Consider the following 25075-nt stretch of genomic DNA (forward strand, 5'->3'; position numbering starts at 1 on the left):
ATATCGACATCAACCATTTCCGTCCATGTGATGCGGCCACTCCCGAGCCGTCTTGGCTTCCACAAGATGGCAGACATGTCGAGTTTCTGACAGACATAGACAATGAGAGTAATTATAACGCTCAACTCTCAATAAAAATTCTGTTAGATACATGTGTGGAGCCAACTTACCCTTGATTGCCCTTTTCTCCCAAGAGTTGGGAACCAAGCTCGCTCAAGTGCTGGCCGCCATCGAGTACCCGGCTACCTTCTTGCGCGCAGGGCCTCAGAATCTCGCCATAGACTTCAATCACAACCAATACCGCGAGGATATTGAAGGGTAGGAACGTTAATACTCAAGTGACAATACTTTTCTGAGTAAAACAACGCTGTGGGCTAACTACCTAGGTACACGTACCCCCAACTGGCTCAAAGCACTGCCACGCCCTGACATGGTCCTAAGTGCTTTGAATTGTACTTGAATTACTTGTGCTTTCAAGTGATTGCGAGAAGAGTATTCTTGTGTTCGTAATCCTCGGGATCGGGGAATTCAGTCTCTCAGGTCTCAGTCAGTGGAACTCATGGTTTCAAGCACACTCTTCGAATCCCTGCTGGTCTTACAACAACCATCTGGACAAAGCCTCGCTTTAGGCTACACCAGCGGACTCTCGTGCTCGTCAGTGAAATGAGTCTTCAATGCCCAACGCTCCACCAAGGAGCCTTGGCGATCTTCCGAAGAGATGAGCTCAAAGAAAGAGTCCCGGTCAACAAAAAGATGAGCTCGACGGAAGCCTTTTTTTGTTCTTTTAGCTGCATTTGAAACAATGGGGATCAGTACAGGTAGCAAAACAGATCGCAAATTCTGTGCGAGAGACAAGACTTTTATGCGCACTTGAGCATGCACGCTGGACGCAGTCCTGCCCGGCAGCTAGCCCGACGTCCGCCGCTTATCTCGGCACGCTCATCTCCGCCATGGGCGAGCACCGAGCGCCGGCGGCAACCCCGCTCCCGACGACGGGCGTCTCCTCGTGTCAACAGGTCAAAAGTCGCGATTCTTGCTTTTGCTTTTCACGAGGACCTGGGAAAAGCCTTCCTCCTCAGATCCAAAGCATACAGCCATGCTCGTTCGGAATTCCGCAGCAGTGCTCAGGGACCTGTGCTGGCGCAGTCCGTCCGGCCAAACCGCGTTGAAGAGAGCATCGCCGGCGAGATGTTACGATTTGTCGAGGAGGCGCTTCAGTGCCTCAGGTCCGAGATGGATCAAGACGGCCGACATGAAAGAGTCTGACCTGGCAGCTGTCAAGGTCGATGGGCGGAGGCTGATGGACACGCTGCACCATACTTGCAGATTCGGCACGGGCCTCAGATGGGGAAGGCAGGCATTTCATTTCTTGTCAAGTCTGCTAGGCTGGCGCTTGAGGGCTATTTCTGCCTCTCATGATATTTGCGGCCATTGAAAGAGAAGCAGGGCTGACACATTCCTTCAACATCCAGTAAGCCAACCGAGACCGGCATGTCCCGCCTTGCGCTGTCAGACACAGACAAACAAGCCCGAGACTGGTTCGTGGAAACGACAAAGTCTCTCGGCTGTTCCGTCACTGTGGACGCAATGGGGAACACGTTCGCCGTCAGGCCAGGGCGCAGAAGTGACGTTGCCCCGATCTTTGCGGGATCGCACCTAGATACTCAACCTGCTGCTGGCCGGTATGACGGCATTTTGGGAATCCAAGCAGGTGTTGAAGTACGTCACTGTGTGCACAAGGAGACTGGTCCTCTGAAAGCAGCTCTGGTCAAACCGAACCTTCAATCGGTGCCATAATGCACTTTGAAGATGCCCGGCAATTCAGGAGCGAGGAAAGCTGACCATGATGCCTACAGATGCTGAACCTGCTCCGTGATCACCAGGTGGAGACGGAGCACCCCATCGGCGTCGTTAACTGGACCAAGTAAGCGGACCCAAGTGTGAACACAAGATTGCAGGGATCAATAATTTGCTAACATGAAGCAGCGAGGAGGGCGCGAGATTTCCAATGTCCATGAGCTCATCAGGAGTTTGGGCCGAAGACATCCCACTCGAGCGAGCACACAATCTCCAAGAAGTGGGAGGCGGTACGGCAACCATGCGCTCAGAGCTGGAGCGGATTGGTTATCTGGGAGATATACCAGCAAGCTACCGCTCAACGCCGATGGCGGCCCACTTCGAGCTACACATCGAGCAAGGCCCGATCCTCGAAGCCCAGCAGCAGAAGATCGGCGTGGTGCAGGGAGTGCAGGCGTACAAGTGGTTCACCATCGATGTTGAGGGAAGAGGTGAGCTGATGGTCACTGGAGCCGCGTCACCTTTCAGATCATGATAGCTGACCTGCTGGACAGCCTCGCATACAGGAACCACACCATTCTCCGCCCGCGCCGACGCCCTGCTCCTCGCGTCGCAGCTGATCACGCACTCCAACCGCGTCGCGGCCAAGCACTCCGCCCTCGCCTCAACGGGCATCCTCACCCTCTCACCCGGCAGCGTCAACACCGTCCCAGGACACGTCCGCTTCAGCCTGGACGTGCGCGCCGCGGCAGACTCGGCCGTCGAGGCCGTGGAGTCGGAGCTGAAGCGCGACTTCGAGGTCCTCGCGCGGCGCGGCTCCATCGACGGCGACGGTGGTCCCTCTCCGCAGAGCCAACGAGAAGGGCTGCCGCTGTCTGTCACCTGGAAGACGGACTTTGAGAGCCCGGCTGTGCTGTTCCACCAGGACTGTATATCCGCGGTGAGGGCGGCGGCGAAGTCTGTCCTGGGTGATGAGCAGCTGTTCAGGGACATGACGAGCGGGGCTGGCCATGACAGTGTTTACGCCAGCAAGCGCTGCCCGACGTCCATGATCTTTGTGCCGAGCAAGAACGGAGTCAGCCACCATCCCGAGGAGTGGACGAGCCCCGAGGACTGTGCCTTAGGTGCAGAGGTGTTGTGTCAGAGCGTCATGAGATACGATCGCACAATGGCTGTGAAGAGTTTATAAGATGTTCCCTGAACTGCTTCATTTGCTAGGCTACAGTTCATGAAAAAACAGCAACCTCTCTATGTCAAGCCTGTGGTTCATCCCGCCGGGTACCAAGCCCCTGCAAGCTCGCCTTACTTGTGAAAGAGTACCAAAGCCAAACTGAGACATCAACCCTAGTGATGGAGACACGGATAGGTGACTACAGACGGTGAAGTGATGCTCCCTGTGTGCAATTACCAGAGTGTCACCCTTCTTCCCAGGCACTCATCAGACGCCATAAATGCCCAAATCCTACAGCAGATGTCAAGTGCATTCGTCAAATACCAAGGTTTCGGAGCACCTGTGCAACCTAGACAAAAAGAACGTCAGTCAAGACTGTGGCGCGGGCTACCCACGTTGCAGGGGGTCCCTACCTCGGCAGCATCAATGTTGCCGTTCTGCATCATGGAGAGAACGCGGCTGAGAAGCCACTCGAGAAGCGTGACGCGATTCTGCAGCTTCTGCAGCTCTTCATTGTAACGGTTGAAGCGCTTTGCGTAAGTGTAATCGGAGTTGCGCAAAGCCTTCAGTTGCCAAGTCTGACGCGACTACAGCACGAGCCGCATTGCTGCTTGCGCGCTGCAGGCCCATGTTAGCCACTGCCGAAGAAGCAGCGAGCAGGTTCAAGGCTTCAGCCGGGGTGGCCACGTTAGCAGCAGCAAGGGCCAGGGCGGTGCCGTCCGCACCAGACATTCCGATCATCTGGCTGGCGTGGCCGACAAGGCTGGCGACGTGGGCGTCGATTGGGGGGCCCATGGTGGCGAGTTGGCCTTGGTTGTCGTCGTCGGCCTCATCGCCCTCGTCCTCTGAGGAGGTGTTACGGCGGCGGTCGTCATCCTAAGAGTCAGAAAGTCATCCAGTTAGCGAACGAGTCAACTAAATAAGCCCACAACAGTAGCAATGTAAATGATGGATAGAGTCAAATCTTCTCTCCGCCCCGCATTCGACCCCGGATCCAAGCACACCGTATGGCCGCCGGAGTACGGGTTCTCAAGGGTGAACAATTAATCTCGCCTCCCGCACGTGTTTGCGTCAAGACGACGTGCGACTCCCCTTTTCCAGCCGAACAACCTGCAAGCGAGAAACGCCACCACCGGCGCTCGATGGGGAGGAGTCCTGGTGAGCCCTGTATGCGCATGTCTTCCCCAGCCCAGAGATGAAATCTGGGCTGTGTCCGAAATGTCTTCATGTGCACACGTGATCGCAGCTCGACACAGAGTTTCACTCTCGCTCGCGTGGTTTTTGGCAGGGTCGGAGAGAAGAAGGATGCGTACCAGTGTTGGATGATGGATGGACTTGCCTCTTGGTCAAAGTCCACGGTAGAGTCATGGTCAGTGATGCCTTGGGTTTGTTGTTCCTCCGTTTTGGCGGCCCTTGCGAGCGCGTGCCTTGGCCATGTTGTGTGGATTCGAAAGCTGTTTGCAGGTGAGGGGAAACTGGCGCTTGGAAAGCAGGTGAGAAAAGAGAAGTTCTGAAGAGGGTTGCAAAAGTGGTCGCAAATGGCGAGACGCAAAGCGAGGAGATGGGTAGAGAACGGAAGAAGGTGAAGGTGAAGGTGCGAGGTTGGGGATGAGGTCAAAGGTCGCAAGTCGAAGGTGGGAAGGAAAGGGTCGAAGGCAGATGGTAGGAAGAAACGAATGTGGAGGATGGAAGAAAGGTTGAAGGAAAAGGTTCAGAGATGGGAGGGCGCGAGGGTCTAAATAGTTTTTGGGAGGGGGCCGTCAGTGACTGAGGTTGGGAATGGCTCCCATTCAAATAATATTTCCCATTGGATTCGGCGTCCAATAGAAAGATCAGATGATTTTCATTCACTCGCAGGCTTCACACGGTTCGTGGCCAGCGGCGCAGTGACTGGATGAATCACTGACACTCGATGGGTCTCGCAGGAGCTGACCCCGTTTGGCTATGTTGGGTCGTCCTGGAGCAAGGCAAGCGGTCTACGCATCTAGGTGTGATTTCCAGTGGTGATAGTATCTGGCAACGCTTTACAATCAAGTGATCCTTCTGTGTGAGGACACTAGTCGTAGAAATGAGAAGCTGGATTCATACAGAGGCGTTTGAAGCCGCCGCCCACATGAAGGACTCCAATTGCGTGACGCCCTCGAATTGACCTCGCAAGGCAGCTTTGAAAAAGCAAAATGCTGGCTAAGCTTCATTTCTAAAGGACCTAATGGAGGCCACCAAGCCTGGAGCCTCGTACGACGGTTTCTCTTGTGGTTTTCTAGCATCCTTAGCTTAAGGACGTGTGTATGCACGTCTTCATACCATGTGATCACGGGCAGAATAGGGATCTGTGCCCATCCAAATCGTTTTCAGTACAGCGCACTGTTTCATTCATAACCTCTACATGTCAATCGACATGGTTTCCCCTCGATCATGGCTTGTTTTGTCGAGGTGACGGCAGTGGCATCTGGCACACAAGCTCGCAAGACAGCAGCAAGCGAAGACGCCTCGCAATGACTGCTGCTTTGGCCACCCCTTTGTAATATTTCACTTGGCTTGGCAATCAAGTGCATTTATCAAACATGTCCAAACGAATTCTTTAGTTCAGGCATGGCCAGGGTGTGACGTCTAACCGTCATGGCGCGCTCAAACGGGCTGACCAGACACCTGCCCCGGTAGTCGGCGGACCGTTGTCAGCATGGTCATGCCCTGTCGGGGCTGACCACGAGTCCAATTCGTCGTCCTTTCATTAGAGTGATATATTCCCAATGTGATCTTCACAGCCCTTCTTTTACTACAAAATCATCCTCAGTCAATCTTCGGCCACCTTGAAGCTTTCGCACGTCACGCGCCAACCTCCGCGTAGTAGCCTTGAGGTCTCAAGAAGCGACATGTCCGTCTCCCCGGAGACCACCGAAATAATCTCTCGAAAGAAGGCGCTCTACGGCCGCTATATCGATACGAAACAGTGGGACAGATTAGCCTCCATTGCCCTTCCAGATGCCGAGCTTCGCTTTTGCGAGCCTGATGGCTCCCTCACCCATGTCGGCAGGACGCCCTTAGCTTTCAAAACACCGGAAGAGTGCACATCCTTCTTCCACAAGTTTCTCGGAACCGCCCAGACCCTCCACATGTTTGGAAGAGCAGAGCTGGAACAGATCAAGGCAGACGAAGTGAGAGCCATCTGGCCAATGGAAGACCAGATAATTCTACAACAGGGCTGGCTGCCGGTCGATGTCCGTGGCGGAGGCTATTACTACGAGACATGGAGGCTGAAAGATCACGACTGGTTTCTCCAGTCGCTGGTGCTACGGAGAACCTACACAAAACCTAGCATGTTGGCCTGGCTTGGTGGCCTTCTCTCCTGGTACACGAGGCCGAAGCATGATCAAGTCTTCGACACCATGGACGGACTACACCGGCGCAGCTGATCAAGAAGAACACGCCAACTACGTCTCCAGGCTGCTGTCGAGATCACGAGATAGCGATGGTGTCAATGAGGGTCACACATTTTGTACTGGAGAGCCGCGCTCGGATCAATGACTCACTTCATTCAAGAGGGAAGCATTTGGGCATTGCCGGTAGAATCTCCGCCAAGGCAATATCACCAGCTATTCGTTTGGAGGACAGATATCTCGTAAATTAAAAGCTAAATTATGCATCTAAATTGACACCAAGTCCAAGACAGTATGTATTTGTGTTTCCCAACCCTGAAACTCAACTGTTATGTCAAGAACTCAATGCTGCTAACACGTCCGTCTGCGCGAAGGCCCTCGCATGCCGAACTACAGCTTTAGTCAATTTATCGTCGGTCCCGTACAAGTCTTCTTCAAGATCGAATCTGATCAGACCCGGCACAACGATCAGCGCGAGCAATGAATCATCATTAAAATAATGCGGATATGTTGAATTATTGCCCGCAACCTCGTAGCGCTGAATGGCCGGCGACCTGACGCCGCTGATCCGGCACTCGTCGCCCTCTCTCCCGAGAATCAGGTCGTACAAATGCCGGGCGCTCCGCAGCCTCTGGTCAAGCTCTCGGGCTTTCGCGACCAAGAACATCGTGTCTCTGATGAGCACCTCGATGTTCTGAGGCTGGTCGGCGGGCTTGTATGCATCTGAGAAGTAAGGATGGAAGGCGACGAGCATCTCGGTGACAATCTCACCCGTGACGGCAAGGTGCCTTCTCTCCGATATAAACCCGCTGCGAATCTTCTGCATCATAGCCGCCCTGGTCTGTATGCTCTTTAGGTACATGTCGGGGGTCATTGTTCTTTGACTTGGGTCGTAAAGGTTTTCTGCAATCAAACATGGTCAGCCCAATGTGTGCCTCGTCTTGGGAAATTTGATCCCCAGCTGGCGTCGAGGTCCTTACCAAATTTAGCATTTACCGCCCTTCCTATGCCACCGGCTCCTCCTGCATTCCTCGGAAGGTCATTGCCCGCCCAGGCGATGGACCCGGGTCGGAAGATCTCTTGGTACAAGAACCTCCAGACCCATGATTCGTACACATACTTGGCCCATGAACGGTGCGAGAGCATGGTGTTCCCAAGGTTCCTAGGCCTGCACCAGCCACAGAGCTCCCAGTACCTTTCGGGTCTCTCTGTTTGGAATTCCTCCGGGAATACGTCGGGCAGGCACTCTTCCACCCACGTTACCACCATTTCTTGAAGTCTGCTGTACAGCTGGAGGATCTCTGATTCTTGTGGAAACGGTGGTAGCACGACTTTTGTCGGCGTCGGCGTCGGCGTCGGCGTCGTCGTCGATGTGGTGCCGCCGGGACCGCTTGTGCCAGTACCAGCATCGGTATTAACGCCCTGTTTCCTATTAGATGGGCCCGTTTGCGGCGGTGTAGGTTGTTGCGGCGGCACCTCCACCGGCGGCAGCGGTATCGTCGTGTTACCAACCTGTGGTGGTTGATTCGGAGGGTTTGAGGTCCCCTGAATCCCGGGCAAGCCCGGCGGCTGCCCCGAAGCGTTCGAGGCGTCTGTGGTTTCCACGACTGCGCCCGTTGTTCCCGACTGGCTCGGCTGGGTTGGCACTTTTTTCCGCGGGCGCCAGTCCTTATCGTCGTCATCGTCGTCACTGTCCACGATGCTGACCTTGCTCTGAGGGGTCTTTCTCGGAGCGGCGGTATTTGCTGGTGGGGTCGTCTTATTTGCTCGAGAGGCAGTGTTTGTGGCTCTGTTTGGGGGAGGCCCGACTTGCGGTGGCCGGGGCCGAGCCAGTCCCCCCCTGATTTGCGGAAGGTCTTCGCATTCGTCTGAGCTCTCCAGGCGACTCCGTTCTCTGCGCTGTCTCTTGGATGATATATCAGACTCCTCGTCATTGCTGCGCTTAGAGCGAGATCGGTCGACGAGGCACCATTGAGCCTGCATCGTGGCTGCGCGGTCCAGTCGCCAGGGGATATGTGGCTATTTGGGTGTGGATCTGCACCGAACTGTCGAAGATGCCGCAAATTTTCAACGAAAACAGGATCATAACCATTTATTTTGCTCAAGACAGATTCCATGTAGAGTCACCCGTCTTTATGAGAAGACCGAAGTGTGGTGGTTCAAAGAAGGCCCTCAGTGAACCGTCCGCATCCGGCCAGCCTCTCGAGATTGGGCCAAGCGGACAAAAGAAACAGAAGCCTGCCAAATGATGGTTTCAAAATGCATTCTAGTACTTCGATGGCAATCGCCCGTTCACCAGTGCATTGTAGAGCTTTTGTTTCTGTTCGCCTAGGCACACCGCGCTTCAGCCGGGCGAGGTTCACGTTACCCACTACCGGTAGCCTGGCTGAACTTTCCGTGTGTCCCGAACCCAGCTTGCTTGGACACATGGGCGACGAGTGAATCTGTTGCCTTCATTTTGAGAGTCGATGTCACAAAATCTAGAACAGCGATTGTAGCTATACAACATGTACCCTCAGCTGGGCAGCCATGTGTGCGTGCGCGCGAGAATCAGCACGCTCTTTGGAAGGAATGCTCAACGCAAGGCCTTCTGAGCATCTTTCCCCACTGAAGTCCCCCAATCCAATTTCTTGGATTCTTGGAATCCTTATTTGCCCAAAGCGATCGTACATGATGGTTGAAATCTGGCAATGCCAACTGTCCCGTGGGGCACACCAGTGATATGAGTCGAAGTTCCCTTAAGCCCCAACTCATTCCAGCTTAGATCTGAATCATTCAAAGACTTCAACATAAATTCAGTGTGTTTGCGACCTGCGTATTAGTGACAGTTGATTGGGAGAAGAGTAAGTGCAACCCCAGATCGTCTCAACCACAACCATTGCGTCGATTGCCATCTCACAATGACAAGGCGATTTTGAACCCTCAACCTGTGGACTCCTTCTCCCAAAGGCACACCTTTTCAATTTAGTTGCTGACCGTCACTACTCAAGAAAAGCCCACTCCGATCACTCAGCAGGGCTTGGCTATCTACAGGAACCCAGCGGCCTATCCCCGCTATTGGCACCAGCAATTACTTCGCCTGATCAGAACTTCGACTTTCAACCTCTGGGGTTTTTCTGCCAACTTCAAGTCGGTACCCGTCGGTTGGCCAAGCAGCTTCTCGCTGCTCTTTCCTCGTGTGAGCCTATTCTGACTTGCTCGGACTACTCTCTGCTGCCTTCAAGATCTCCTCAAAGGCTCGCTTCCTCCTTTCCATTACGTGCTTTTTGAAGTGGTTACACTTTCTCTTTGGCCCACCAATGGCCGCTGTCATTGCCACTTTCTCACACTTCCTCTGATTTTCATCCCTTCTCATCCAATCTAACAGCGATCCTTCCGATTCGGACCACTGTTCTTCGATCTCATGGTCTGTAAAGCCAAAAGGCAGTTGAGCTCCAACTACCAAACGGCGCCAGACAGGTAACTCATTTCGTCAACTTTGACTCATCCTCCAACCTCAGCATTCCCCATACCCACACTTCTCGCCTTTCAGTCTCCGTACACAGACTGGGCTACAGCAGGTCTCGCCAAGATGGTGCGCATAAAGTCACGAACGCCGTCACCCTCAGGAGGAGAAGTTGAGGAGTTTGAGAGCTTCGATCTTTACACTCCTGATAGCCTCACACTGGTTGGCTCGGACACAACACCCACCACCCCGCGAAAGAGATCCAGCGCTGCATACAGCGCCAGCCCCTCCGCCAAGAGAGCCTCTACCGCGAGCTCCAGGGCCTCGGCGAGCGCCAGGGCCTCCGCCACCCCCAAGAAGAAGACAAACCAGGCGAAGGCTGCCCCGAAGCCAAAGCCGGCCAAAGCGCCCAAGATTATCTTTGGCTTTGACTTTGGAACCACGTAAGTCATCTTAATCCACAGACTTCACGATGGATGCTCACGTTAAGCAGTTATTCGGGCATCGCGTACGCCTTCTCTGGCGACGCAAAGAAGATTGACACCCTAATGAACTGGGACGACACGAACAAAGATTACGTGAAGATTCCCTCCGCCATCAAGTTCACCCGTCACGACTCGGATGACATCTGGGGCGTCGATGCCAAGAATCTTTCAGATGCCCTCAAATGGTTCAAACTGACCCTCCTCAATCCGCCCGACCTGGATGTGGGGCTCCGCAACTCCGTTCACATCCAGAATGCCCGAGCTGCTCTGCAGGCCCTGGACATGTCGCCGGTGGATGCCATCAGCGCTTACATGGAGCACATGTGGGAACACTGCATCGAGAAGCTGAAAGTCGCAGAGGGAGAGGAGACCGTGGACACTTCGCGATTCCGCATTGTGTTCACCGTTCCAGCCATCTGGCCGAACTACGCCCGCCAACTCATGCAAGAGGCAGTCGAGCAGGCAGGAATCCTCAAGAAACGCACGATTGGTCGGACCGAGCATGACTTTGTCTCCGAACCTGAGGCTGCTGCCCTCGCGACCTTGTCGGGCATCGAGAAACGACCCAACATCGAGGTTTGTAGCCCCGCTCCAAGATTGAACCTGTTTGCTAAAGTAATCATAGACCAATGACATCTTTGTCGTCGTCGATTGTGGAGGTGGCACCGCGGATGTCATCAGTTACAAGGTTACCGACACGGATCCCATGACTGTTCAAGAGGCTGTCAAGGGTAAAGGTGGGTGTGGAGCAACCGTATCCCCCTTCTCTCTGCCCATTCGTTACTTTTTGATCATGAAGCTATAGCTACACGAGATCAAACCCTTCTGACCAATATTCATAGGTGACCTCTGTGGCGCAATCTTCGTGGACGAACGCTTCAAGGCACTCCTGATGAGCAAGCTACAAGAAGTGTCTGAAGACGCCATGGCTCGTGTTTCTGAGGAAGAGATTCAGGAGATGATGTCCCGGAACTGGGAGGACGAAATTCGCAGTCAATTCAGCGGCGCAGCCAAGACTTGGACCATCCGCCTGCCGTACAGCCTCATCGACGAGGATCTATTGGACCCCAATAGTGGCTACCCGAAGTTTACCATCACGTCTGCAGAGGTAGAGGAAGTTTTCAGGCCCATTGTGGAGAAGATACACTCGTTGGTCAACCGCCAGATTGAGGCTGCCGTCAAGAAAGAAGGCAGAGCTCCCAAGGTAATGATCACTGTCGGACGTGGCTTAATGTTCGAGACTTGAAGTCATGCACTGACTCTGAATAATAGTATGTGATACTGGTGGGAGGTTTTGGCAGTTCCAAGTATCTCCGCGAGTACCTCAAGCAACGCTGCCATGGAGTGGAGATCTTGCAGCGAAGAGGCTCCGAGCCGTAAGTAGCACTTGCCCTCGAAATTCAATTTGTCTAACATCATCTAGCTGGTCCGCCATCTCTCGTGGTGCAGTCATTTATGGCATGACGAAATGGAAGATTGACACTCCCTTCAGTGTTGGCGTCGGATCCAGGATTTCGAGGGCCAGTTACGGCGTGGTCTGTGAGGAGGAGTGGGATGACGACCTTCACCAAGCAGAGGACAAGACTTTCGACGCAGTCCTACAGAAGGATGTTTGCATCAGGGTGATGAAGTGGCATGTCAAAAAGGTAAGCCTTACCGAGATTCCCATGAATATTCATCACTTTCTGACATGTATGGCTCACGACCGCCAGGGCCAGGACATCTATGTGGATCGCCACCCTTCGTTCACCTTCACCAAGTACCTCACCGAGCCACCAGAGAAAATCGAGACCATCATTTACATGTCTCTGGCGGAGGACCCACCTGCTCGCAAGGATGATTCCGTGAGGGAGGTATTCAAACTCACGTTGGACATTCAGTTTACATGGGATTCCCTCGAGGTCTTCGTCAATGACCAACACAAGACCTTCAAGAAGCTGGAGTACACCGTTGAGATGAAGTGCAGTGCCGGAGCCACTGTTTTCTCAATCTACCACGGTGGCTACAAACAGGCCGGCAGGAACGTCGCTCTGAAAGTCTACAAGACTGCTGACATTTGACTTGGGCAATGGGGTTTCATCCCTTTACGAGGCACTCTTGATTTGAGAGACACAGGTTTCTCGGGTGGTGCAGATTTTTTGGGCTCGGACATTTCCCATAGTGAAGTTAGTAAGACGACCTTGGGACTACTTTCTCCCCAGGGTTGAATTGTTGTTGACTCGATGATACTGGACTTTTCGCATTACACATGGCATTTCCAACATCTCCTTCATAATGTTTACGAGTGGCTTCGTTCACAGACATCGAAAATAATGCTGCTATAACGGCACTTAGTCTGATGCCTTCCATTTTGACTTCTGTTAAACATGCTTCCCCAGGCAACTTGATTGGTTAAGCTTCCAGTTGGGGTTCCAAATGTGTGAGGAGCTGCTTTTCAAGCTTTCTCAAACCGTACCTAGGTAACTAAAGTGTCACTGTCCTGGCCTCAACCTCACAACCCAGCAACGTCCACCTCAATGAGAACCTGTTCTTTCAGTTGGCAACCTTTTGCCGTCTGCTCTCCAAGTAGTCCATTGCTACTTACCAGAACACTTATGCCCGCCCTAGACTTGCGTTTGCCTCAGACTTAATAACGCTCACATCATTTCTCTTGACTTTACACTCTCCAACTCCATCCCAGTCAGACCTTCTTGACTAGACCTGCACATCTCAGCAAAACATCCAGCCTTCCACCTTTCCTCTAGACATCGAATGCAATCACATTCTCTCAAAATGCCGCCTGACCAGCCTGACGATCAGTCTCGCCTTTCCAAGCGACACCGAAGGGCGCGTTCAGTCACTATGGAATACTCCAGCGAGGTCATAGATGTCAGCGACTCATCGGAGCCTGGAGCCAGCAGCTCGCGCAAGCACGATCGCCACGAGAAAGATGCTCAAGTTGAGGGCCCAAACAAGCGGCACAAGCAGAACAGGGGCAGCGAGCCTCCGATGCGTAAGGATACGATCATGATCCCAAGGGCAAAGCGAAAGAAATCGAGAAAAGAAATTGACCATTTGAAAGCCTCACGCACCAGCAACCATCAAGAGCTCAAGGAGAGGGTCAAGGAGCTCAAGGAGACCGTCGAGGCTCTCGAGTGCGATTTGAAGAGTGCCAGACGGGCGCACGACGACAATAACCGAGAGAATCAAGAAAACCTCAAGTGGCACGCTACAGAGCTCAACATTCTACAAGCACGATGCAGTGAACAGGATGATGAGCTCCGACAGCAACAGCAAATTGTCGAGACTGAACGTCAGGAGAACGAAACCCTGCAGCGCAAGTTGAATGACGCTGCCAATGACGTCGAGACTTTACGGCTCTCATGCCAGAACAAGGACGAGGAGCTGAAGGGCAAGGAGGAAGTCATCGCTGCTAAGCAGGAAGAGCTCGATGAAAGCAAGCACCGATCTGCATCCTTCGAGGAATGTTTGTCTGACGCGGAGCTCGAGCTGAAGTGCAAATATAAGGCCATAGCTGCTTTGCAGAAAGAGCTTGATGACAGCAAACGCCAATCTTCATCCCTCGAGGAGTTTTTGGCTAAAATGAAACTCGAGCTCAAGGGCAAAGATGAGGACATTACTTCCTTGCAGAAAGAGCTTAACGACAACAGGTCCAAATCTGCAGCCCTCGAGCAGGCCTTAGGTGAAGAGAAACGCGCACTCAAAGCTGCGAAGCGGGATCAGTCTGATTGTCGAAAAGAGCTCGCATTGACCTACGAGAAGTTGCGTTCCAGGGTGCAGGAACTGGATCAGGCCAACACTGCCCGTGAAGAGGTCGAGAAGAAGAACGAGGCACTCCATGTCATCAATGACCAAAACGGGCACCGAAACCACAATACTCTGTCACGAGAAAAGAAAGCCAAGGATGCACTCGAGTCGCTGAAAACGGGTGAGTTGACTCTAAAGTCCTTGGGATGATGTCCTAAATCTGAGTAATGCACACACGCAGAACATAAAGACAAAGCCTCGGAATTTGAGGCAGAGAAGGCTGAGCTTCAGACTCGATGCACGGAGCTCCAGGGGAACCTGGAGGCCAAGAAGGAGGAGCATAACCAGATGATCGCCAACCTCCAGCAGAAGCTAAAGGCATCTCGTCAACAGAGTCAGCGGTACAACTACAAGGAGCCGGATGAGAAGATCAAGAAAGACTTCGCGAACCTGGAGTCCAGCATTCGGCAATTTGTCGACAAATGCGCGCGGCCAGTCCTCAACGCTACAGACCAGGAGCTGGAGACTGCCTGGCCGAACTGGTCACTCGAACTGCGCAATTTCTTGGCATCTCCCTTGCTATGCAACCTGGTTCTTGAGGCATACGTATGGGAATGCGTGGTTGCAAGGATATTCACACCAGGATCGAACATCTGGGCTGGCGACTTGGGACGGGCTATGGAGAGGGCTCTAGGCATAGCAGCTTGTAATCACGCCTCAGTCCATTTTCACTCTGACCTCGAGCTAACTTTCTGGAAACAGCTGAAATCGCACAAGCAGGATTCGAGAGCGACCTGTACAGCGATCTCCAATACTTGCGGTCAAGCTCGAGCAGTCTCATTAGCCGCCTGAACTGCGCAGATTTCCGACCCAAGTACTTTGATTCAGACGTCAAAGCCATGACCTCGACGTTGGCAAAGCTTTGTGGACTCGATGAAATCCATGACACAATGTGGGCTGATGCGATGAACATTTTCAAGGATGCTCGAGAATTCGAAATCCAGCTCAGGTTGTTGAAAGCCACATACAACGTCCGCATGTACAAGCCCGTCACAGGCCCACGAAGACTCAAGTACGGATTCTATTTTGCCGACGAGGTGATGGATAACCGTTCTGCAAACTGGAGCCGCAAGAGTCCTGAAAAGGCTCCATTGGTGGACTTCATCATGTGTCCGGCGCTGTACAAGCGAGGCAACAACAGCGGCGCAAGTTATGAAACTAAGACGTGCGTGATCAAAATGGGCGTGGTTTGCAATGCAACAGAGCTTTGCCTGAAGCCCGGATCATCCGCTTCAGCACAATCGAGCTCCGCACGGGCTCAGAAGGCTCTTTTCTCAGGTGAAGCCAAGCAGGAGATCGGAGGTCACGCATCGCGAAACCAACCAGATTCCACGGCGAACAAAGCCAAGGAGGGATCATCCATGTCAAACCCGTTCCTCGTCAACCCCGAGGAGACAGGCCCGGAGCAAGGTGTTGACCCTTTGTCCGCTCCAGGCGTTACCTACGACTCTCCAGCGCCGAAGTCGCGCGATGCTGCCCCGAATATGAGGACCCGGAGCCAAGCACCGCCAAAGACCGGCAGCAATGCGCATGACGAGAGACCCAGTACCAAATCAACAAGCAACCATGCCCATCCTACGGGAGCAGCAAGGGGCCGAGGGGGTGGGTCCTCCGCGAAGACGACGAGACAGAGCAAAGAGTCTGACCCGGAGGCGGAATGGATCCCGAAGAATTAATCATGAGCTCGAGGAATGAGCATGTTACCCCCTGGCAGATTATGCCATGGCGGTATATCCCACGGCAGATGCTCTCACGACCGATCAACCCATAGCTGATCATCCCAGGGCCAAGATTATCCCATGGCAGAGAATGACGGTTGTGCCATCACCCGTTATCTCATACCAGGTTTTGCAATAGGGTTGTGGTAATGAGTGAGACTCTGCCTGTAAGATGCGATTGTACAACAACGAAACCGACGAGGGTTCATCACGACCGACGACGACGAGAGCAAGCTTGACGGCAGTGGAATTGCCCCATAGGTGCCTGTGAGGGATTGACTTCGGCACATTCATGCAAGACGGAGGTTGACCAAATTTTGAGGGAGTGAACATCATGGACGTTCCAGAATGGCCTAGGGCGCATTCAGAGGGTGAGCGCCTGTGATGGGCGTCAAATGGTCTTGACGGGATTGAAGAAAATTGAAGGGGTTTGAGGCTCATGCGAGGGCCAATTGCCGATTTTTGAGAAGACATGGGTGAACGCACGGTACGACGGGCTTTACGACGGCTGCAGTCCTCCTTGGAGGCAGCAAACAAGCCAGACGAATCTCGATCGGAGTGGTCCCAAAGAACCTTCCTCACGGGTGTCGCAAGTGCGACAGACCGAAGGCATTTAACGAAGATCACGAGTGCAAAAGTCAGACAGACAGCCTGATTGAATCATTGAATTCATTTTGGACCATTATCATCTCTCCCACCAGTTGTCTGCTGCATCAGCACGTTCTGTATAACTAGGCGGCGGCCCTTCAGGGGGTGGCACGTCCGCAGCCGCCGGCGGGGACGAAGATGCTACCCTGCCACTGACCCTCTGGAACGCTTCCTCCCTTGCTTTTTGTAATCTTAATCTCGCCTGCCGTACCACCTCGTTCTTCTGGTCTGTCTCGCGCAACAGCTCCATGTGCCGCTGCGTTGCCGACATCAGGTCGATGTTGAGTGACTGCGCGCAGTGCCGGACCTCCAGGTTCGACTGCTGAATCTTCTCGTGAAATGCCATGTCCGTGAAGATATTGTCGAAGAAGACGTCGCCGAGGAGGTTCCCCTGCGCTATCTTGACTGGCGGCAGAGGACGCACCATCGGTGATGCCTGCTGTGCCTGTGCCACCAGCATCTTCGCCTGCCTGATCAGGTTCTCGGCCTTGTTGAGCGCGTTCCGCTCCATCATGTCCGAGAACGTGCCGCCGCCGTACATGTCCCTCCTCGACGCGTGCAGCGCGTCCTCCATCGACATGAGCGCGCCGTTCAGCCGCGTCTGCGCCTGCGTCAGGATGCTGACCACCTTGCCCTCGGCCTCGGCCCGCGACCGCGCCTCCTGGTAGACCCGCAGCGCGCCGCTCGTCTCGCGCTCCCGCTCGTCCTCCTCGGGGAACCCGGGCGACGGCCCCGTGAAGATGGACTCGTAGAGGCGGTCCAGCCCCCCCTGCGCCTCGACGTGCGTGGCGGCCCTGACCTCCAGCTCGCCGCGCACCGTCCGCGCGTCGGCGAGCATCTCGTCCAGGTTCTTCTTCATCACGTCCGCCTGGTGCTCCTCCTGCAGCACGTCAAAGTACTCGCGCTCCTCCTTGGCGGCCCTCGCCTCGAACTTGTCCGCCTTGCGGCCGACCTTGAAGGCGAAGCGCCGCAGCACGCTGTCGCGGTACTTCTCGTGCTCCCTGAGCTCCTGCTTGCGCCGGTACCCGATCTGCTTCAGCCTCTCCGCCGCCTGCGCGGCCTGCTTCTCGAGGTCGGCGACGTGGCGCTTCTGGGCCTCGAGGTCCGGGATGGAGCTGTCCGTTTGGTGGAGGATGTTGAGCAGCTCCACGTTGCGCTCCGATGTGTCTTGGATCTTGGCTTCGAGAGACATGGTGTAAGTGGGTGGGTCTCAGTGAGTGGGCCTCAACGGGACCGTGCGTGTTTGTTCGTTAGAGAGATAAGCCAGGCGGGCTCAGGGAGCTAGTTGATGCCGCGACGCCGCAAAAGGAGTCCGTATTCGATTTCTGTGTGTGCGTGCGCCGTCTATGAGTTGTGGTGTTGGTTGCCTCGGGACCAAGTGCCTCGAAACTGTACCTAAGGGTTGATGATGCCGTCGCGAGCTAAAGTGAATCGCGGGATTGATGTATTTCGGGTGACGCAATGTGGCCCTCCGCGATTTAAATGAGGGCTCCGACAAGTGCTGTTTTTGGGGTGCTTACACGCACGCCTGGTAAGGTGCTCCCTTTTCTTCAGCCCGAAGGAATGCCCTTCCCGCTGCGCTCCGCCCCTTCCCTCGTCGCCCACGGCGGAGGTGTTGGCGGAGGTGTTGACTGATGAGCCAGGCTGCGCCACAGACATCGCGGCCGGGTGGCTTGGCGGGGATTAGGCACCCCTATTCTTGGTTGCCCACCCCCTGTAATCCCTGGGCAGCGGGAAATGGGGGTGGAGAATGTCCCCCGGGCCCGGTCCAGGGTTAGGTGGTGGCCATGTTCGGCAGAAGCTGGGAATGTGCGTCTCTCCAGCATCATCTCAGCACTCAAAAGTGTATGTTAAAAATGCATTCGCAAAATTCTACTGCCATGCCAGTCCCAAAAGCCTCCCGTCGCTCACTTCTGTGCATCGCACTCCAAAAATCATGAGCCGTTGTCCCACCCATTCCGTCCCAAAACTCCCAGCTGAGCAATCCGTGAACCAGAACACCAGCCAGCCCAAACTCCAATGCAGCTTCCTCAAGCCTCCCAGTGCTACTTTGTGCCACTTGCACAACCTCAAATTCCGTGCTCCAGCAGGTACGTATGGGAGATCACCTTGAACCGTCGCCCGTCCTCAAGGCACTTGAACACCAGGCCCTCGCCCTTCCTCTGTGCCGCGCGCCTCTTGAGTTCCTGGTGGCTGCTTGCGATGTCAGTGAGCTTGACGTAGCCCAACACGGGGACATGCTTGAGTCCCAGCTCCTTCGCTATCATCTCCACATCCCTGGGGTCGATGAACTCCTGCTTGTCGATGTCGAACATCGCGAAGACAAAGAAGTCCTGCTCGCCCTCCGGGAGGCCCTCGCGGTTGCGCTGGATCATGTCGCCGCACAGCTCTCCCTGGATCGCGATGTTGCGGCCCAGCTTCCCCAGCTTGTCCGGGAGGTCGTACCGCAGGGCCATCTCCCAGTACCTGAAACCCCCCGGGGCCCTGCTCCTCCAGCTCGTTCTTCTCGACCTTGTTGCTGCACACGCCGAATCGGGCTCCCTGGGCTCCCTCGAGCACGGTGTTGGGCCCGACCTTGTCTGGCAGCGGGTTGAGCGAGTCGAAGTGAGCGCATGACTTCTTGACGAAGTAGACAACCATCGCAGCGCCATCCATCTTGACGCTCTCCTGGTAGACCAGCCTGTTGTATTTGTGCTTTGTGAAAAGGTTCGGGCAGTCCTCCACCCGCGGCACATCCGTTCGCCTCAACACTTCTCCCGGGTACGATCCGAGGCGCCGATGTTCAGGCTGCTTCTGCTGCGCCGCCGTCTCCTCCCACTTCTTGACGCCCAGCACCTCCGCCCAGTTCCTGTCGCGGTACATGACCAGCAGGGTCAGGTTGATCAGCTCCACGTTCCGCTCCATCGGGCCGATCGAGATGAACTGCCGCACCACCTCGAGCTTCTTCCAGATCTCCGGGAAGGCCTGCACCGGCATGACCATGCCCTGCGACACGATCTTGTCCTCGCCGCTGCCAAACCTCTCCGTCTTGATCCTCTGGCCCAGCTTTCCGTCCAGCATCTGGAGCTTCCTCGCTTTGCCGAAGCCCTTGCCGAAACGGTCGTCAGTGCCTGGTAGGAAGGAGTCGATCTGGAAGTACAGGACGAGCTCCCCCTCACGGTACTGTCGAGGGGGTATCTTGCAGGTCCAGCCGTCGATCTCGGCAAAGGAATATTGCTTGTCGTCCACCTCCGCCTTGTAGATTTTCTTGATCAGTCGCAGGCTGACAAGTCGCTGCGTGCCAGTACCGTCTGTTGGGGGCTTCTCGGCTAGAGCGCTACTCCCCGCGGGAGGTGGCTCAGTGTTCCTTGCCGATGGGGAAGCCTCCACCGAAGCGGTATCGGCGGCAGGCTTGAGTCCTCCCGGGTAGCCCTGAGGCTCCAGACTTGGTTTGCCACCAGTCGAGGTCTGCACGTTGGCGCTGACATCCGCTTTAGCATCGGTCGTCGGATCCGACGGCGACGCCTCGACCTTGGCGGCTTTGGCCTTGCTAGTGTATGCTGTAGGGTCAAAAGGCCGCAAGCTGCCAGCTACGGGGGCTTCTCGTGGAGCCATTTCTGAAGTGGTTGTTTGCAGGGTTCTCCGGGGCTGGTAAGTTGTTTGCCAGTCAGTGCGTCCAGTTTCCCAACGTTTCGATGAGGGGAAACTCTTGGAGTGATATGAAGATCGGAAGAGACAAACGAACGGTGGTACGGTTTTGGGCTGATTTGGCGCCCCGGAAAATGGATCAAGCTCGGATAAAAGAGGGAGAGAAGCGAGTTGTGTGCTAAGAGGAAGTTGGTGAACGGCTCATAAAAGTGTCAGGTGGCTAATGGTTCAGTAAGAAGTCGAACCCCCAGGTTGTGCGGCACGTTCAGGTCAGAGTTTGGGGTCAGTTGAAAAGCATGGGAAACGCCTTGGTTTGGACGCTGACAGATGGAAGCGGTAGGAAGCAAGAGATCGAGCCGCCACTGGGCAATATCGATAGGTATAGCTCTGCCTGCGAGCGTGGTATAGACGAATGAACATACCTTATGTGCGACAGGGCCTACGGGGAAAGTCAAGCTTGTATGGTGTCTGATATTGCAGACGTCTCTTGTGGTTTTGCTTGTTCGATATCCGTGGGTAAGGAATCAACACGAGTCTGTTGTTGAGAAAAAGAAGTGGGTCAGAATTTGGGCAGGGCTGAGGTTGTTGTGTGGAGGAAGTGGCCGCGGATATGACAACAAACTTTGGAATGAAATCAGCCTGGCCCAGAATATTCTTGTAGTAGAACTTGTAATGTGAGGTGATACGACGGTGTGTGTTCTGTTATGGAAATGCACTAAGGAAGGAGCAGCAGGGCCTGAGGTACCTAGGTATGGTGACTTTCCCTAGTCTTCAGCACAACAGACCTTGAGTGCAACTTGTCGATGAGAAGTTGAAAGTGGCAGTCACGATGGCTCGGGATGTTTGGTTGATGGGCTGTAGCGAGAAAATGAAACACATGTGTGATGAGACTTGCGACTGTGTAAATCCCTAAGCCGGAGTTGTTAAGTGTAGGGGCCAGGCCGATGATTTGAAGTGGTATGAGGATTAAAATGCTATGGAGAGCAAATGAGAGCTAGAAGGATGGATGGTGCGAAAGCAGAGGACAGTCAGAGAGCCCGGTGTGAAGAGCAGAGTGGAAGTGTCATTGGCTGAGCAACGAGATACTGACCACTGGCATGTGCCAGATCCGGAACTTACCTGCTAGGAGCTCAATTCGCATGTAGTTGGTTGCGAGCAGGGTGGTTCAATATCTGGCGTCTGGAAGAGCTGCCCTGGAGGTAGCAGCAATGAACCTCAAGTGGAGAGGGGATAGATCGTGAGTGTGAGTTGGCAGATGATGTACACGCAGTTAGAATGTAGGGCCGCTGGAGTGTAGGAAAGGAACGCCTGCCCAGTTGGCTGATATGATCTGATGTGTTCGTCGAAAGGAGGTCATTGGAAAGCCGCCAGAAAACAGGATGAAGTTGTTTGTCGTTGCCTGCTGAGGCAGAGGAATGCTTGTTTAACTGGAGGTGCAGTGCTGGGATATTGAGGCAGATCACAAGTGGCACTTGGCAGTTACAATGGACACGGCTTTCAACTTCGCCATGGAAATTTGTCGAAATGTGATGAATGGTTTGTTATGGACATATTTCAAGGCCGTTGGACGGTATAAGTGGAATAGAAAACATTGCTTGGTCAAAAGCCCATGGTAACGTACACAAATCTTATCTTCAATATCAAAGGCCTACCAAAGCAACCCGAAATCTTATCTAACATGGTTAATTTTGACTGGTGTGAGGACAGCAACCCATCTCGCCCAACGGTCTTGGAAGATTCACACGGGCAAGTGCATGATTTGGCGCTGACCTAAAACTTTGAAAAAACTCACAACTTTGGGCTGTAAAGCCTCAATTCGTCTGCAGAAGCCGTGCTAACTCTAAATTGCATGTTGGCTACGCATCGCGTCACCGATTGTCTTCATCAACGGAAACTGGCCAGACGCTTTGACTGATACCATCAGTCCAGCTGGTGCCTCTTTTGTTTTCTTGAATCAACCAGGAACGGCACGTTGCGGCATCAGAAATTCTCATTTCACACTGGCGGTCTAGACCCTGATGAATGATCGAAAACGGGTCGGAAGTGGCCGCGTTCTCACAGAACAAAGGTGCGGCGAGGCATGCATACCGAAACTGGAAAGGAGATGGATTGCCGGTGCTTCTTTAGTTTTTCTTTGTTCTCGCAACAATCCTTGGAGTTTGTTGAACAATTCTCTGGTGTCATTGGAGGGAATTGTAGCTCTAGACCATCTTGATTGTGTCTGAGAAACTTCGTTCTTTGTCTCTCACCTTACATTCAACGATCGATGTGAGGCTATGTAAAGGCATTGTGCCCCCGGGCGTATCCTTATGCAGGCTTCTCATCTCTCAGAATCCAAGTCAGGCTTACAGTGTAAGGAGCATTTGAACAGAAAAATAACTGTGACATAAGACATCATCAAGATGCCAGCTACCCAACGATTGTCCGAAGAACAGGCAAATATCACGGCTAAAGATGATGGTTTTGTGACCATCGATCTGGATAATGATGAGAAAGATATTGCGGTACGTGAAGTAGTCAGGCTAGATCAACAGTCCAAACCCGTCAGGCTCGAGAAGACCAAACTCGTGATATTGATCCTGAGTCTTGTCTTCTTGGGGACATCAATTCTGATCGTGGCCCTCTTTGTACATTTGGCAGGGAAACAGAAGCTTTAGGTTGCGCTTCCATCAATAAATTCTGTTGCGATAAAGACGACTAGGAGCTGATTATGTCCAGCCCACTCAGTATCTCTCCAATTTCATCTCACTTCCCCCTTAAAGTACTGTATTCTACATTTATATAGATCTCAACCACACTTACGGTCAGGTACATGCTTATGTCAGCATGATATCCTCTACATATTGATGCATGATCCAATTACGGTGCATTACAGCCGCTGCGACTCGGTGTGGACGCTTCGCGTGCATGTGTCCTTCGGCTACATATAGCATAGGTGGTCAGCAACGCTCTGGTCACGTCTCGTTCCCATCCCGTTGTTTACCGGTGAAGACCTCGTCTGCTTGACGACACGTTGCGATTATCCCCATCGCACAAGGAGGACCCTGATACCGAGACCAGCAATATGGACCAGATGCTCAAGGATCAATATCGAGATGAGCCGCTGTTAGCGGAGGAGGCGGTTCGTATCCTCGTCTTGGAACCCGCTGATGATTTCAGGTCACCTCTATGCTGCTCCATCACTCGACGCCGGCGGACAATCGACGCCCTTGCTGCCGACGGTTGCAACTATTCAGCCGTCTCTTACACGTGGGGGAAACCAGAACTTTCCCATAAATTATTCATTAGGCTCAATTCTCAGCTGCGGGTTTATCTTCGCATCACAGCAAGCGTCAATTCACTGCTCCGCCACTTCCAAGCAGCATATGAGGCGAGACAATTATGGATTGACGCAATCTGTCTCAATCAAGCGGATAAGGCCGAGAAGTCCCAACAGATTCCACTGATGGATCAAATTTACAGAGACGCGAAGCAGGTTCTTATCTGGCTAGGAGATGATTACCTCGAAGATGCGCGAAAAGCATTTTCTTTGGTACGGCGCATTGAAATTAAGACTGGCTCCCAAATCAACGCAGAAGATGTGCAGTGCCTCGAAATCTTTTTCAATAGACCTTGGCTTAACAGACGCTGGGTCATTCAAGAAGTTTTCTTCTCACACGATGCCATTTTCCAATGCGGATTCCACACGTTGAGGCTGTCGAGGTTAATGTCCGCGTTGGAAAAGATAAACATTGCTACAAGGCCCAACCTACTAGGCTGTGGCTCACGAATGCTGCTATCGAGCATTGGAAGACGCCAGGAAGCCAGGCCCGGACTGCTTTCTCTTCTATGGGATGTTCACGAGTCCGAATGCTCTGACCCGCGAGACCGGGTCGCGGCGGTGTACTCTATAGCTTCTGATGATGCGAAGCCGCCGTTACTGTACAATCTGCGGGATTGGAAGGATGTGTACAGGGATCTGGCGCTCCAATTCTTCAGAGACTGTTGGCAAGTACGACCCTCGCCCTTGGAAGGCTACTTTAGTTATCCCCTATGAGGCACGTAGCCTCTCAGAACTTAGACAGAACAACACCAATACACGATTGCTTCCCCATACGATTATCATACGTACGAGAGACCTACCAACAGAGACACACGTGCACTTGCCGCTTGCGCTATGATGCTCCATCTCTGCGCATTTGGATCAGTTAAGTCACAAAGGCACGCGAAGTATCCAGTTTGGGTTCCCGATTGGTCGCTATGCCGTAAAAGGTCGCTTTTTTGTGACCGCATAGTCAAAGGAGATATCATCGCCGACTCCCACCTGTAAGGAGCCCTTGAACAAAAGACGTTGATAATCATGACCACCGCATTGCGGAAAATCAACGGTTGCTGACATACTTTTGGAGATACTACGACTATTACCTGAAGTTTCGAGTATTTGAGAAGAAGTTGCGGATCATCTGCGACCCCTTGTACTTCCAATACTCTGGGGTGGCGGACCTGGTCATCCGCCCCTCCACATCAAGAAAGTTCTGGTAGGACACGATTGAGCGAATCGAATCTACTGAAACAAACAGCGAGGAGATAAGACATCTATTGAAAGTCCTGGAGGAGGTACTGAGCGAAAGCCCCCGAGCTGCGCGCGAGTCTCGGAAAGTCTTGGGTTACCGTATGGAACTGTTAGCCGAGGCAATCTATACCTGTCGTAGCAACCCGAACGCCTTGGGTGACGACTGCTACAAAACTCTTCGAGACCTCACTTGGGCCTTGGGCCGATCAACGATGGTGAGGGTCCGGACATTTGCGGGATATTTCTGGGCAATTGGCCCGTCTGGCTTGGGGGTGGGCGATTGGTTGATCCCCGCAATATTTAGAACTGGACAAGAATTCAAGGCCATAATATGTCTCAGGCCTGTTCTCCCTTGCGCACCGGAGCCCTTCCGCTGGGGACGAGAGCTGCTGAAGGTCCAGCAGGGTGCAGACGACCTCGGAAGTATGGCCGTCCTCGCCTATTGTAA

General features: G+C 53.5%; 7 protein-coding genes across 7 annotated transcripts; 4 read left to right on the forward strand and 3 right to left on the reverse strand.

Annotated features, from left to right (window-relative positions):
- Positions 1–1096: 1096 nt before the first annotated feature.
- Positions 1097–2986, forward strand: INS49_000311 (uncharacterized protein; the record flags this gene model as incomplete). The annotated part of the gene is made up of 5 exons (XM_043161149.1): positions 1097–1371; positions 1473–1719; positions 1857–1924; positions 1987–2288; positions 2364–2986. 5 exons carry the CDS (start codon positions 1097–1099, stop codon positions 2984–2986), a joined length of 1515 nt encoding a protein of 504 aa, XP_043029655.1.
- Positions 2987–3284: 298 nt separating this feature from the next.
- Positions 3285–8328, reverse strand: INS49_000312 (uncharacterized protein; the record flags this gene model as incomplete). Its single annotated transcript, XM_043161150.1, has 5 exons — positions 3285–3317; positions 3382–3498; positions 3560–3844; positions 6740–7248; positions 7326–8328. The coding sequence occupies 5 exons, from the start codon at positions 8326–8328 to the stop codon at positions 3285–3287; spliced, it is 1947 nt and encodes a 648-aa protein (XP_043029656.1).
- Positions 8329–9916: 1588 nt separating this feature from the next.
- INS49_000313 (uncharacterized protein) lies at positions 9917–12335 on the forward strand (the record flags this gene model as incomplete). Its single annotated transcript, XM_043161151.1, has 7 exons — positions 9917–10233; positions 10284–10851; positions 10901–11012; positions 11118–11479; positions 11548–11651; positions 11699–11921; positions 11988–12335. The coding sequence occupies 7 exons, from the start codon at positions 9917–9919 to the stop codon at positions 12333–12335; spliced, it is 2034 nt and encodes a 677-aa protein (XP_043029657.1).
- Positions 12336–13047: 712 nt separating this feature from the next.
- On the forward strand, positions 13048–15758 carry INS49_000314 (uncharacterized protein; the record flags this gene model as incomplete). Its single annotated transcript, XM_043161152.1, has 3 exons — positions 13048–14203; positions 14264–14728; positions 14785–15758. The coding sequence occupies 3 exons, from the start codon at positions 13048–13050 to the stop codon at positions 15756–15758; spliced, it is 2595 nt and encodes an 864-aa protein (XP_043029658.1).
- Positions 15759–16485: 727 nt separating this feature from the next.
- Positions 16486–17640, reverse strand: INS49_000315 (uncharacterized protein; the record flags this gene model as incomplete). The annotated part of the gene is made up of 1 exon (XM_043161153.1): positions 16486–17640. The coding sequence occupies one exon, from the start codon at positions 17638–17640 to the stop codon at positions 16486–16488; it is 1155 nt and encodes a 384-aa protein (XP_043029659.1).
- Positions 17641–18517: 877 nt separating this feature from the next.
- Positions 18518–20042, reverse strand: INS49_000316 (uncharacterized protein; the record flags this gene model as incomplete). Its single annotated transcript, XM_043161154.1, has 2 exons — positions 18518–18841; positions 18915–20042. The coding sequence occupies 2 exons, from the start codon at positions 20040–20042 to the stop codon at positions 18518–18520; spliced, it is 1452 nt and encodes a 483-aa protein (XP_043029660.1).
- A 3097-nt stretch (positions 20043–23139) lies between these two features.
- INS49_000317 (uncharacterized protein) lies at positions 23140–24596 on the forward strand (the record flags this gene model as incomplete). Its single annotated transcript, XM_043161155.1, has 2 exons — positions 23140–23324; positions 24464–24596. The coding sequence occupies 2 exons, from the start codon at positions 23140–23142 to the stop codon at positions 24594–24596; spliced, it is 318 nt and encodes a 105-aa protein (XP_043029661.1).
- Between the last annotated feature and the right edge of the window lie 479 nt (positions 24597–25075).

The sequence above is a fragment of the Diaporthe citri genome (genome assembly GCF_014595645.1).
Source record: "Diaporthe citri strain NFHF-8-4 chromosome Unknown scaffold_1, whole genome shotgun sequence".
NCBI classification, from domain to species: domain Eukaryota; kingdom Fungi; phylum Ascomycota; class Sordariomycetes; order Diaporthales; family Diaporthaceae; genus Diaporthe; species Diaporthe citri.